Consider the following 12,121-nt stretch of genomic DNA (forward strand, 5'->3'; position numbering starts at 1 on the left):
TTAAACATTTAGAGGAAGAATAAAAAGGGAAGAAAATGTCTCTTGGTTGTATATTACTTGCCTTATTATGTATTCTAATTGCGTACTAAAGCAAAACAAACATTTACAGACCTCACTGAAACTGAAGTAATGGGAAAGAGCCTCAAGTTTCCACAGAACAAGAGCAGTGCTGCACTGGTTACTATAAATTTAGCAATAGTTAATGAAAAATATGGATCATCAGACCTTCATGTACTACCACAAATACACCAATCTTGCTTTTTAAAAAGTTTTTCAAGTTTTCAACCACATCTATCCCCAGGATTTGGAAAGACTTAACTCCCATGCTTAAGAAGAGACTTCTGTGAATAACTTAAGCTTATCATATTTTGTCTCTTCATTGAAACACCAATACCACTCCATCAATATTTGAGCAATTAATGGAAAACAAAGTCATATATATGGCAAAAAATTATTCTAAATATTACAAGAAGGCTTCTGAGGCAAAGACTTATCCTCAAGGAGTCGTTAATCTCTTCTATCATACTGATATTTCAAATATGCCATAGTTTGGGGAGTTTGGGGAAGAGGGGGAATAGTACACAACATTATTGTTGTTAACAATCATCATCATTTCAAAAGCACACCAGAATTTCCAAAAACTTTCAATGATATAAAAAAATATTTTCTCTATTTTTGAATGGGCTAATAATGATCAGAAAGGAAAGCACACTCAAAAAGGCATCAGTACCGAATATATTGCCTATTAACTGGAAAAAATGGATTATAGCATTTGTAGATCAAGGAAATAAAATAGGGGATATATAAATTTTTTTGAAGAATCTATAAGAGTGAAACAAATTAATTTACAGACTTGCAAAATTTGTTTCCATTTGATTAGAACAAAAAAAAAAAACAAATCCCAGGAACAAAGAGTAGGGGTAAATTATTTCAATATGGATGGTAGGAACATACACTGAATGTCCGAAATCAAGAATTACTTGAAATTACTTAGGTCTTGAATCAAATATTTTTACCAAAGTTGCAGAAAAAAGTGACATAAATTTATATACTACACATACATTAAACTTTAAAAGAATGGATACCTCTAAGATGAATCAATTTCTTTAAAAACTGTAAATGGATGAAACAATAAGGAAAATCTTATTTGAAAAAAAATTCTAAAAAAACATAAACCAATGTAAGTAATAACTATAAGAAACAAAGACTAGGAGATAAAAGCTAAGAAATAACAAAGAGTCTGCCAGTAAATCAAACAGAAATGTGCAACATGACAAGTCATGGTAAAAACCACTGCAGTTAATTGGAACCCTCATATATTACTGGTGAGGACACACAATGGCGCAGCCACTGTGTTAAAGTCTGGCAGTTCCTCAAAAACTGAAACATAGAAACATCAGTAATCCTATTCCTAGTTTATACCCAAAAAATACCCAAAACAAGTATTCAAATAAATACTTGTACGTGAATGTTCACAGTGGCACTATCCACAACAGCCAACAGGTAGAAACACAAATGTCCATCAACAGATAAATGGATAAACAAAATGTAGGTATATACATACAATAGAATATTATTTGGCCTTAAAAGAGGAATGAAGTATTGATACATACTACAATATGCATAAGCCTCCAAAACATTATGCTAAGTGAAAGATGCCAGACACAAAAGGTCACATACTGGATGATTCTATTTACATGAAATATCCAGAACAGGTAAATCCATAGACAGAAAGCAGATTTGTGCTTGTCAGGGTCTGAGGCAGGAGGCTATAAGGTGTGACTGTTCAATGGGTGCAGGGTTTCCTTTGGATATGGTGACAATATCTGGGGGTTTCCCTTGGATGTGATGAAAATGTTTTGGAACTAGATACAGGTAATGGTTCTACAACACTGTGAATGTGCTAAATGCCTCCAAATTGAACCTTTAAAATGGTTAATTTTATGTTAATTTCACCTCAATAAAAATAAACAAATGCAATACAAATAGTCCCTCTCCAAAATACAGTTAAAGACAGACATGCTTCTTATTGTCTACTTATAACATAAAATACTAAAATTGTTTTCCAGAGATGTCTCTACATACCTAATTACCAACTTCTTTTCTAAAAGCCAAACCTGACAATTTCATCATTCCCTTTCCTCTAGAATCCTCATCTCCCTATGGTTCAGCTACTCCTAACCCCATCCTCACCACCCATATCAATCCCTGTCATTTTGCCCTGAGAAACTCTAGCTCCAGTATGAACCACCACCCAGTTAACCTGCTCCTCTTTCTGTGGAAAGATCAACTTTCTTTTCAATTTATCAAGCTTTTCAGTATGTAAATGTGAAATAACAATAAGATATCCAAATGGAAATATTCAGCATGGTGGACACAGAGAACTTGAATTCAAGAAAAGTGGCAGATCATCATGAACACGTTAGTATTTGATGAAACTAGGTGTCACCTTAGGGGAAAGCAGTTTAGAGAAAGGATAGGCTAAATGCTTGTTCTGATGTTCTGCAAAGTTTTGCCTAACCCTGGATCATTCCCTAGATATTACTGGGAAAAGTTATGAAATCCTTCAAAATGAGTTCATTACAAGCTCATATTGTTTTAATTTTGATTGAACACTACTTCTAAGCAATCCTTTTATTCTCTTACTGTTGAATTGTTAGTGCAGTGACCTCCAATCTATGGGCTTTAGACACCTGAGGAGCTGTAGAATTAGTTATCACAACACGTAGCAGAAGTATGCATTATATAAGGCCATATATGTGGGAAACGGGCCTTACATACTATTTTTCAAATGTGTACACAATGTTGTGGTTAATAAAATACAAAGTCATGTATGAGTGTACTGAATAGCTTTTTGCTAATAAGCATTTTCTCAATTAACAAGTATTAAAAATATAACTATAGTCATGTGTGGGGGAAGGGGTCCACAAATTTGTTCTGATGTTTAAAGAAGTTGTCATCTTCAAAATATTGGGGTCCACTGCCTGATAGTACTCCCCATAGCACCTAAACATCCTTCCCACACTCTAAGCCTCTAAGTACCCTGACCCACTTCCACTTTCCCAAGAAAATCAAATACATCTTCATATATTCCCTCATTTATCTCAATCCTTCTGAATTTATTCTTTCTTCTCCATTTCTATGAATATTTGATAATTTAGCAATTAAATATCTTTCTACGACTAATTCAGACATACATATCCGATCCCTTCTCTGACTTACCTTCCCTATTCCAATCCACCAAATAGGTTTAATCTCTCCTTCTTCAAGAAATTTCCCCTTCTACCTAAAAACCATTATCAAACCTCTCTTTTTTTGATAAAACTTTACCTGATTCTGCTCTATGTTCTACCTACTAGTCTATCTCTTCTTCCTTTTGCTATCAAATTCTCAGAGCTGGCCTCCTAAAGCCTGAGCTAGACACCTGTTTTTTAAGATTATGTTGAAATAGCCATCTCATTTCTTCAGGTATCATGGCTGCTCTCTTAAACAAGGTCAAAATTAAGTAGTTAGGAAGTAGGTTTCCTATGGATTGGAAACCTAAAATATTTCCCATCTGGCTCCTTTAAAAAAAAAAAAAAGTCTGTTAACCTCTGGGGCTTCAAAGCATCATTTATATTCAATATCATCATTTTCCTCTGAGAACAAGTGGGTGCCATTAAAAGTTCTGAAGCAGCAATACACTTAAGACTTTAATACTGAGCAAAGGGCATTTGAAGACTACTGATTTAACAGTGTACAGGGAGGATGTAAAAGATCATTTAAGAAAATATTGCAAGAGACTACGCATTACACATAAAGGGAGAAAAATGAAAGGGACTTTTTAACAGGATAAGCATCAATACTAGCTTACTACATGTGACAGAGGAAACAAAACTAACGCCAAAATTTCATTTCTCCATGATGTGGCTCTCAGAATCTACATTTTCTTCTACAGTCTACTGTAGACTTACAGCTCTTCATAGTTTCTACATTACTGATTGCAGAGTTCCTAAAAATCTTAATACTAATTCCATATCTTCTATGTACCAGGCATTCCACATGCTTGCTATATGTCTATCTCCTGAGAAAGCAAATCATTTAGCAAAAGGCAGAACCAACAGAGTTGGCCAATGAGAGCATAGAGCCAATGTCAGAGGTGGATGGAGTACTCACCTGTGGTACCAAGCAGAGAGAGAGGGGAACTAAGATTGCACGTCCAGAACTGGCTCTAGCCAAACAGGAAGAAACAGTTATGAATTTGCTTACAGCAGAAGCAGAGTGTCTTTGATATCCTGACATACTCTTTCTGATATTCAGACAGACCACCATTAGATTGGTAGGAAAGTCTCATGAGAAACAAGCCAAAAACAAGACAAAAAGGTGAGGAATTAAATGGAACAGACCCTAATGGTCTTTTGTCTAGGAAAAGCAGTCTTCCTCATTAAAGATGATACTACTTTTCAAATGGCCAATATGATACTAACCTTCATTAACAGACTTTTCACATCCCACAAGATTGAGAAGGATATCGTCATCTTTATCATCAACTTCACATCCCAGCAGCATCCAGCTTTCCACATTATCACTTTCTGAAATGGTGCTCTCTTCCTCTTCACTTGAACTGACTTCTATAATCATGACCTCCTGGATTGTACCCGATCTCTCTCCAGGTTTAGACTTCTCAATATCCCTCTTGCACTTCTTATCTGCTAAATCATTAGAATGAAGAGAAGCAGGAGAACCTTGGGTCTTTTCTTTTGCATGGACTCTAAAATTCTTTCTTTCACATCTATAAATACTATCTTCATCAGAGAGTGTGATGACCTCTGACCCATCTGACAGTTGTATGACCTCACTATCTGAAAGGACAATTAAATTCTTTTGATTTGGTTTACTACTGAATGATTCAGAATTCCCAGAGTTCCTGTCTTCATGTTCTTCCTCCCTGATGACATTATCAAGATCTTGGGCATAATGAACTTGGCTGTAGAGCTGAAATTCCACCTCACTATCAACACTCAGTTCACTAGATGACTCTTCACGATAAAGCTCATCTTCATATGCTTCTATGGTCTCATAACCACCAAACATCATGGAAAGTCAGTAAACCTTGATGCTGTAAAAAAGAAAGTCACACAAAGAATATATTTTAACAGCTCGGATCATGCCTGTTTAGTCCATAACGATACCACCTCTTAGATCTAACTTTTGTGAAGGTCATCAGTTTTCTCAATGACATATTAAAAAAGATCCTTCTCTTAGGGTAGTACCATTTTTCAAAGCTTTCTAAATTCTGTTATGACCCACTCTAATGATGCCCATCCCTCCCAAATGAAAATTACTACTAACAACAGAGTTACAATTATATAATATTAATGGAAATGTCATATTTCACAAGTATGTTAGAAAGAAAAAACAGGCTGAGATCCACTGTTTCAGGCATCCATCATTTTTTTCCAAAATACTAAAAATCACAAAAATATTTTAGATCATTCTCACTACTATTCCATCCATTTATCAACTTTTCCCTGGTTCTGTATCCATCTTTTCGGGTGTACATTCTCACAGGAATATTACTTCAATTATAACTGAAATCTACAAAAGACATAATTATCTTATTTACTGCCTTGGTATATATTTTTATTCTCAATTAAAAAATTAATCCTATGGCTTCCTGATCTTTGGCCAAAAGAATACATAAAAATACCTAATAGGGAGTTCCCTGGCAATCCAGTGGTTAGGATTTGGCTCTTTCACTACCGTAGGCTCAGGTTCAATCCCTGGTGGGGGAACTAAGACCCCACAAGCCACACGGTGCAGCTAAAAATTTTAAAAATATGATAAACCTTAGTTTGTTTCTGTGCTACCTATAAAGATATGTATGAAATACAAACTAATCAAAGACCTAAAATTGAGGTAAAACTCAGCTTTAGGAGCACTTTACTTTCCTACTGTGGCTCAGATGGTGGCTCAGATGGTAGACTTCCCTGGTGGCGCATATGGTAAAGCATCTGCCTACAATGCGGGAGACCTGGGTTCAATCCCTGGGTCAGGAAGACCCCCTGGAGAAGGAAATAGCAACCCACTCCAGTAGTCTTGCCTGGAAAATCCCATGGACAGAGGAGCCTGGTAGGCTACAGTCCATGGGGTTGCAAAGAGTCGGACACAACTGAACGATTTCACTTTACTTTCCTACTGTAAGTATGTTAAAACCTGCTCATCTCTCATTTCAGTTTAAATATTATTAATACTTCTTCATAGAAGCTTTCCTTGACCCACCAGGCTAAATTGTCTCGCCTTTAAAGGTTTCCACATCATTTCAAAACATTCACATTTCTAATTACTAATACAATGTAAATTTCCCATAAGCACAGAGCACACACCCCAGGAGGGCAGGAACTATATTGCTAAGTCGTTTTAGTCGTGTCCGACTCTGTGCAACCCCATAGACGGCAGCCCATGGCTCCCCCGTCCCTGGGATTCTCCAGGCAAGAACACTGGAGTGGGCTGCCATTTCCTTCTCCAATGCATGAAAGTAAAAAGTGAAAGTGAAGTTGCTCAGTCGTGTCCGACTCTTAGTGACCCCATGGACTGCAGCCTACCAGGCTCCTCTGTCCATGGGATTTTCCAGGCAAGAGTACTGGAGTGGGGTGCCATTGCCTTCTCCACTATATGCACTTTATTCAACAACGGATCCCCAAGGCCACACGGAGTAACTGGCATTTATCAAGGTTTCTATCAATGGCTGTTGACTAATGAATGAATATATGAATAATATCATCAGGAATTTGTTTAAAAGCGCTAATAAATCTAATATGTGCCTTGTGCTAGTGCTCAGTCGATCAGTCGTGTCTGCCTCTTTGCAGCCCCATGGACTGTAGCCTGCCAGGTTCCTCTGTCCACAGGATTTTCCAGGCAAGTATATTGGAGTGGGTTGCCATGCCCTCCTGCAGGGGATCTTCCCAACCCAGGGATCAAACCTGCGTCTGCTGCACTGACAGGCAGATTGTTTGCCACTGAGCCACCTGGGAAGCCCTTAATATGTGTCTAAAATATGAACATTATGATGAGATGAATTTTGTAGTTGTCTCCGACTATTCCAAAGATTCTCATATTATCAACCAAAAATCTACACAGATGTTTTGATTAGGTACTAATGGAACACTGATCAAAAAGAAAGTGCTGGAAAAAAAAACCCTTTTTGTTAAAAAATCATGGACAGTCTAGAGAACAATTAATAATGATAATTTATCCTTTCTACTCTGCTTTTAGCTACAAAGTATTTATAAAGACTAGTTGTTTTCTTAGCTCTCTGCCCAAAATGTTAGGGTACTTCTGGTGATACAACCTGCTGATTCCAAGAATCAAATGAACAAGAGGCAAAAATGTACTACACCCATGCTGGAGTTTCTTGTTTTACAGAAACAAACAAACTTTTGCTGTACACTTTAAACCTTTACAATGTTGTGTGCCAATTATATCTCAATAAAGCTGGGGTGGGGGGAGGATGATCAAAAGTTCTGAGTCAACAATACTATATGACATATTTGAAGGCTAATCAGAGTGTAAATCTTACACATTCTAATCACACACAAAAAAGGCAAATATGTGAGGTGATGGATGTGTTTGTTAATTAACCTTAATGCAGTAATCATTTCACAATATATACATACATCAAATCACTATGTTGTACACTTTAAACATACACAATGTTATTTGTCAATTCATCTCAGTAAAGTTGGGGGTACCCATCTCTCTATGCCTTTTTTTTTTCCTTCTAAAAGGTACAATATATCTGTTCCCTTCTTGCACTGTCCTTCAGGTTGCTATGCTGTTGTTGTCATACAAGTTGAATGTGGCTGTCTGAATGATAATACTCATAGCATTTATCAGTTTATATTGAAATGTTAGCCTCAGAGGAATTCAAATAAAAGATGAATCCTTTCCTTTTTATTTAATAGGTAAATTAATTCTAAAAGAAGTCAAAGGAATTATGCTTCCTTCAAAATCCTCACTGGATCCATCCTGAGGATCCAGTGTGGACTTAAGATAAAACATAATTCCAGTGCAGCACAGAAAAAATTAAAGAGCTAAATTACAGAGTTATAAATTTGTACTACTCTGGAGCCATCCCAAAGGAAAGGGATTAAGAATAAATAGAGCCATAGGCACACCTGTGAATGTATGCCAAAAATAAACTACAAAAATAAAATAAAAACAGACTTCCTTGGGTCTAAGGGTTTATCTCTTTCCCTGAAATGTAGAAAATGAATTTAACAATTTAGCCCCTATGGCATTTAAGAGGATTTTGTACCTTCTGTACTGAAAACTGTGCTCAGCATAACCTGCTCTTCTATTTATGTAGCTTATATTTGCCAGAGTAAAGGTTTGCCTGAGGCTGTGTTGGTTTATGTTACTACCTTAATTACACTCAAATGCATTAATTTTCTTTTTTTATGTATACTCAGAGGACAAATATGAAAAAATATACATGTCTCTAACTTTTAATTTAGAAGGACTTCTCAGCTTTTTTATTATTGTACACAATTCTCAAGCATATTTAACTAGATAACAAAGGCCCTATGAGAGTCACAAAATTTTAAATCTGGAAGAGACTTTTCAGAGAATCTCATACAATCTTCTCAATTTATGTATAAGGAAACTTAGGTCCAAAGAAATAAAGAGGCCTATCCAAAGTTATTTACCTGGTTAAGAAACACATTTCCCTGATTCTCAACCAAATGTTCACTAACATTAAAAAATTAACAACTTCAAATAAAGATTAAAAAAAAAAAATTCCTTCAAAGCTATATATGCATTGGTTTTAACACCTAAATTTATCTCACAAATATCCACTTTATTTCCCAGTAGAGTTTAAAAACTATGAAAGAGGCATTTTAACTGGAAAGAAAAGCATACATTATCAGTTTACTATCCAAGAACATCCCAAGTTTGTATTCAGACAATAAATAGCAATGCCACAACCAAAAAAGATGGCTCTTACATAAGAGAGAAACTGCAAAGCCTCTCGCCTTTCAAAAGTAGGAGCAGTATTCATTCACTGAAATTTTTTAAACTAGACAACTTAAAGCTTATTTAAGCTTTCAGATTTTACTATACAATCTTTAAAACCAACATTTCTACTCTTACAGTCTACTAACTGGTCACTTCTTTGGAAGGAATGATGCTAAAGCTGAAACTCCAGTACTTTGGCCACCTCATGCAAAGAGTTGACTCATTGGAAAAGACTCTGATGCTGGGAGGGATTGGGGGCAGGAGGAGAAGGGGACGACAGAGGATGAGATGGCTGGATGGCACCACTGACTTGATGGATGTGAGTCTGAGTGAACTCCGGGAGTTGGTGATGGACAGGGAGGCCTGGCGTGTGCGATTCATGGGGTCTCAAAAGAGTCGGACGTGACTGAGCAACTGAACTGAACTGGTCACTTCAGTCTTATTTCTTTTCAAAGAACTTTTAGCCTGTGTTTCTTTCTGATGAGACAGTTATCCATCTCAAGGAAATTTAAATGAAATTCACATCTTGATTTTAAGCCTAGCTTTCATTAGAACATGATTAACAGTTTAATTTTAACTTAAAATTTCTGACTTACTCTTAGTGAGCTATCCTGACAGTGACAGATTTGAAACACTACTGACTCTAGTGTTATATTTTCTGTCCACTCTTCAAATAAGATTTTCACTAGGAAGTAAATCAAACTGAGATAGAGAATCCAAATGTGGGAAACAATGGTCACAAAAAAAGTCAGAATACAAGATGTTGGTAGGAGAAAATAATGCTTAATTTATTCAGACAAGTCCAGCTGTTCCTGAGATAAAGTCTTTACAGGATAACTAATTTTATCACAACACTTCCTTCACCCTCAGCCTTTTTCCTTTTGCTACACAGTTATCTTAATCTTTGAAGCTATTTTACAAGCCTCACTTTCATGTCTTCCTTGGTTAATTCCCCACTCTCAGATTCTCTTGAAAGCAGCCATAGTGAGCTGTCCTCAAAGCACAATACTGTCTGAAATATACACAGCCTAAATATTTAAAACCCAAAGAGTTTTGGAAGAGACCTGAAAGTCATTAAATTGAACGCTCTCATTTTATACATAGAGAAACAGGCTCTGAGAAGCTTATTTATTCATTGAGCCTAAAAGATCTCCTAATTCAATCCTGTAATCTGAAATTAAGGTAAATACACGCTAAAAAGATTTCTAAGAATTTTCGACTCGCCAGCGCCGAGTTGGTGGTGGAGCCGCCCCCGGAACTCAGGCCTACTGCCTCTCACTCAGCCAGTTTTCCCACAACACCTGCAGCTCCTAAAGTTTAAGTTAACTGCCGGCTCCCAGGATGTGAAGGATAAAAGGAAGGCATCAGCGAGCACAGCGCAGGTCTCCTTGTTTCACATGCGGGAAGGGGCCCAATCCTCGAAATTTTTCTGTCCCAACAGCTGCAGCTGTTGCTTCTGACAGCTGAGGTTGGATTTGGTCCAAGACTGTTCGGTTCTCAAACGCCGACCTCTCTTCACGTTTAACTGACAGACCCGCTTTCCTAAAAGAGGAATCTCGGGGTTGTGGAGGTAAAGTAGGCAGAAACGCCACTCCCCACCAAGGCCACGGGCGCTCAGCCATTTCTGAACCACAGCCTCAGGCCTCGGAGCGGCAGAGAAGCGGACACCACAGCGGGTCCGCGGAGTCGCGTGGGGCAGAGATCGACTGAGAGGCCACGAGACGAGCCCCGCCACGAGTGAGGGAAGAACAGGGACACGGAGGCCGGCGAAGAGACACGCGCTAGTTCCACAGCCTAGTGGGGAGGCGGAGGGCGGGCAGGGGGCACCCCGGCCATGGACACCTTGGGGTCCGTCACACATACTCACTGCCGCGGCTGCGACCAGGAAGCACCAACCAGGAACCAAAACGCGTAGAGGGACGGGGAGGGGCGAAGACAAATGAGGTAAGGAAACGGCGTCCGCGCGGACCCACGAGGAGGGAAGGCACTTCCGGTGAAAACAGAGCTCCTGGAAGTCGTCTTCTGTCCCCGCCCACTCCTCGCCACCAGTAGACGTGCGTAACAACTATTAACCCTTTGCCTTCCCCGCATATAGTCTTTTATTTGTTTGCCTTTGTTTGCTCAGGACTTGCCTGAGCACGTGAAAGAAACGGCTTCTTTCACAAGTATCTAGGCTGAATCTGTGTTAGGGAATAGCATGTTTGAATGACCTGCACAGGTGATATGCTACTTACCGAGCCAAATGGGGGAGAGTTAGCACTTTCCTTGCTGGAGATAAACACTACATCTCCCATGATGCTCCAGGGCGAGGTTTAGGCCAGGTTCCGCCTTCTCCCAGATCTCGGGGGACACCCTCCTTGTGCCACGTGGCGCGGGAGCGGACGGAGAGCCAGGTGCTGGACGAGCCAGGTACAGCAGGAGGCTTGGCTGACGGATCCGGGGAACCTCAGACAGGGAAAAGCCTCTTTGAGAGCGCCTGGCTTCTAGATCCTTCTCTCTTGAGCCAGGTGATCTTAGGCAAGCCCCTTCCATGTCTAAGTTGAAGTTGAACTTAGTTTACACTGGAGCGCTTTCGGCTCTTTTTTATACTATAATAGAAGACAACATTTAATTCTTTGCGAACCCTTAAGAACTGCATGCTTGCTAAAGATTGAAGTCAGTACTGGTCCTTTGGAAGCCTCAGGCAGCTACAGATTGTGTTGGGAGTCCCTGACTTCAGGTTCCTCTTCTCGCAAATTATTTTCATTATAAACTCACTGTCCATCTTTATCAATTCGTTGGCCCTTGACAACAGGCTTGAAAGATAATCTTTAACATTGATTAGTTTTGCCAACATTTATTTGAACATATAAAGGAATCCTAAAGGAAATCAGTCCTGAATATTCATTGGAAGGACTGATGCTGAAGCTGATGAAACTCCAATACTTTGGCCACCTGATGCGAAGAACTGACTCATTTGAAAAGACCCTGATGCTGGGAAAGATCGAAGGCGAGAGGAGAAGGGGACGACAGAGGATGAGATGGTTGGATGGCATCACCAACTCAATGGACATGAGTTTGAGTAAGCTTCAGGAGTTGGTGATGGACAGGGAAGTCTGGTGTGCTGCAGTCCATGGGGTTGCAA

The 12,121-nt window shown here is 38.8% G+C and overlaps 1 protein-coding gene across 2 annotated transcripts in view; it reads right to left on the reverse strand.

Moving 5' to 3' along the window:
* Nucleotides 1-10,983, reverse strand: part of ZCCHC7 (zinc finger CCHC-type containing 7) — a 257,650-nt gene extending 246,667 nt beyond the window's left edge. Inside the window, exons 1-2 of one of the 2 annotated variants that reach the window (XM_070375637.1) lie at nucleotides 10,865-10,983; nucleotides 4,467-5,098 (exon numbers count right to left, since the gene is read on the reverse strand). In XM_070375637.1, the coding sequence (XP_070231738.1) occupies nucleotides 4,467-5,076 (610 nt within the window). In that variant the 5' untranslated portion in view covers nucleotides 5,077-5,098; nucleotides 10,865-10,983. Of the gene's footprint in view, nucleotides 1-4,466; nucleotides 5,099-10,860 lie in introns of both variants that reach the window. The other variant, XM_005911148.2, reaches the window with a different exon arrangement.
* Between the last annotated feature and the right edge of the window lie 1,138 nt (nucleotides 10,984-12,121).

The sequence above is a fragment of the Bos mutus genome, chromosome 8 (assembly GCF_027580195.1).
Source record: "Bos mutus isolate GX-2022 chromosome 8, NWIPB_WYAK_1.1, whole genome shotgun sequence".
NCBI lineage: Eukaryota > Metazoa > Chordata > Mammalia > Artiodactyla > Bovidae > Bos > Bos mutus.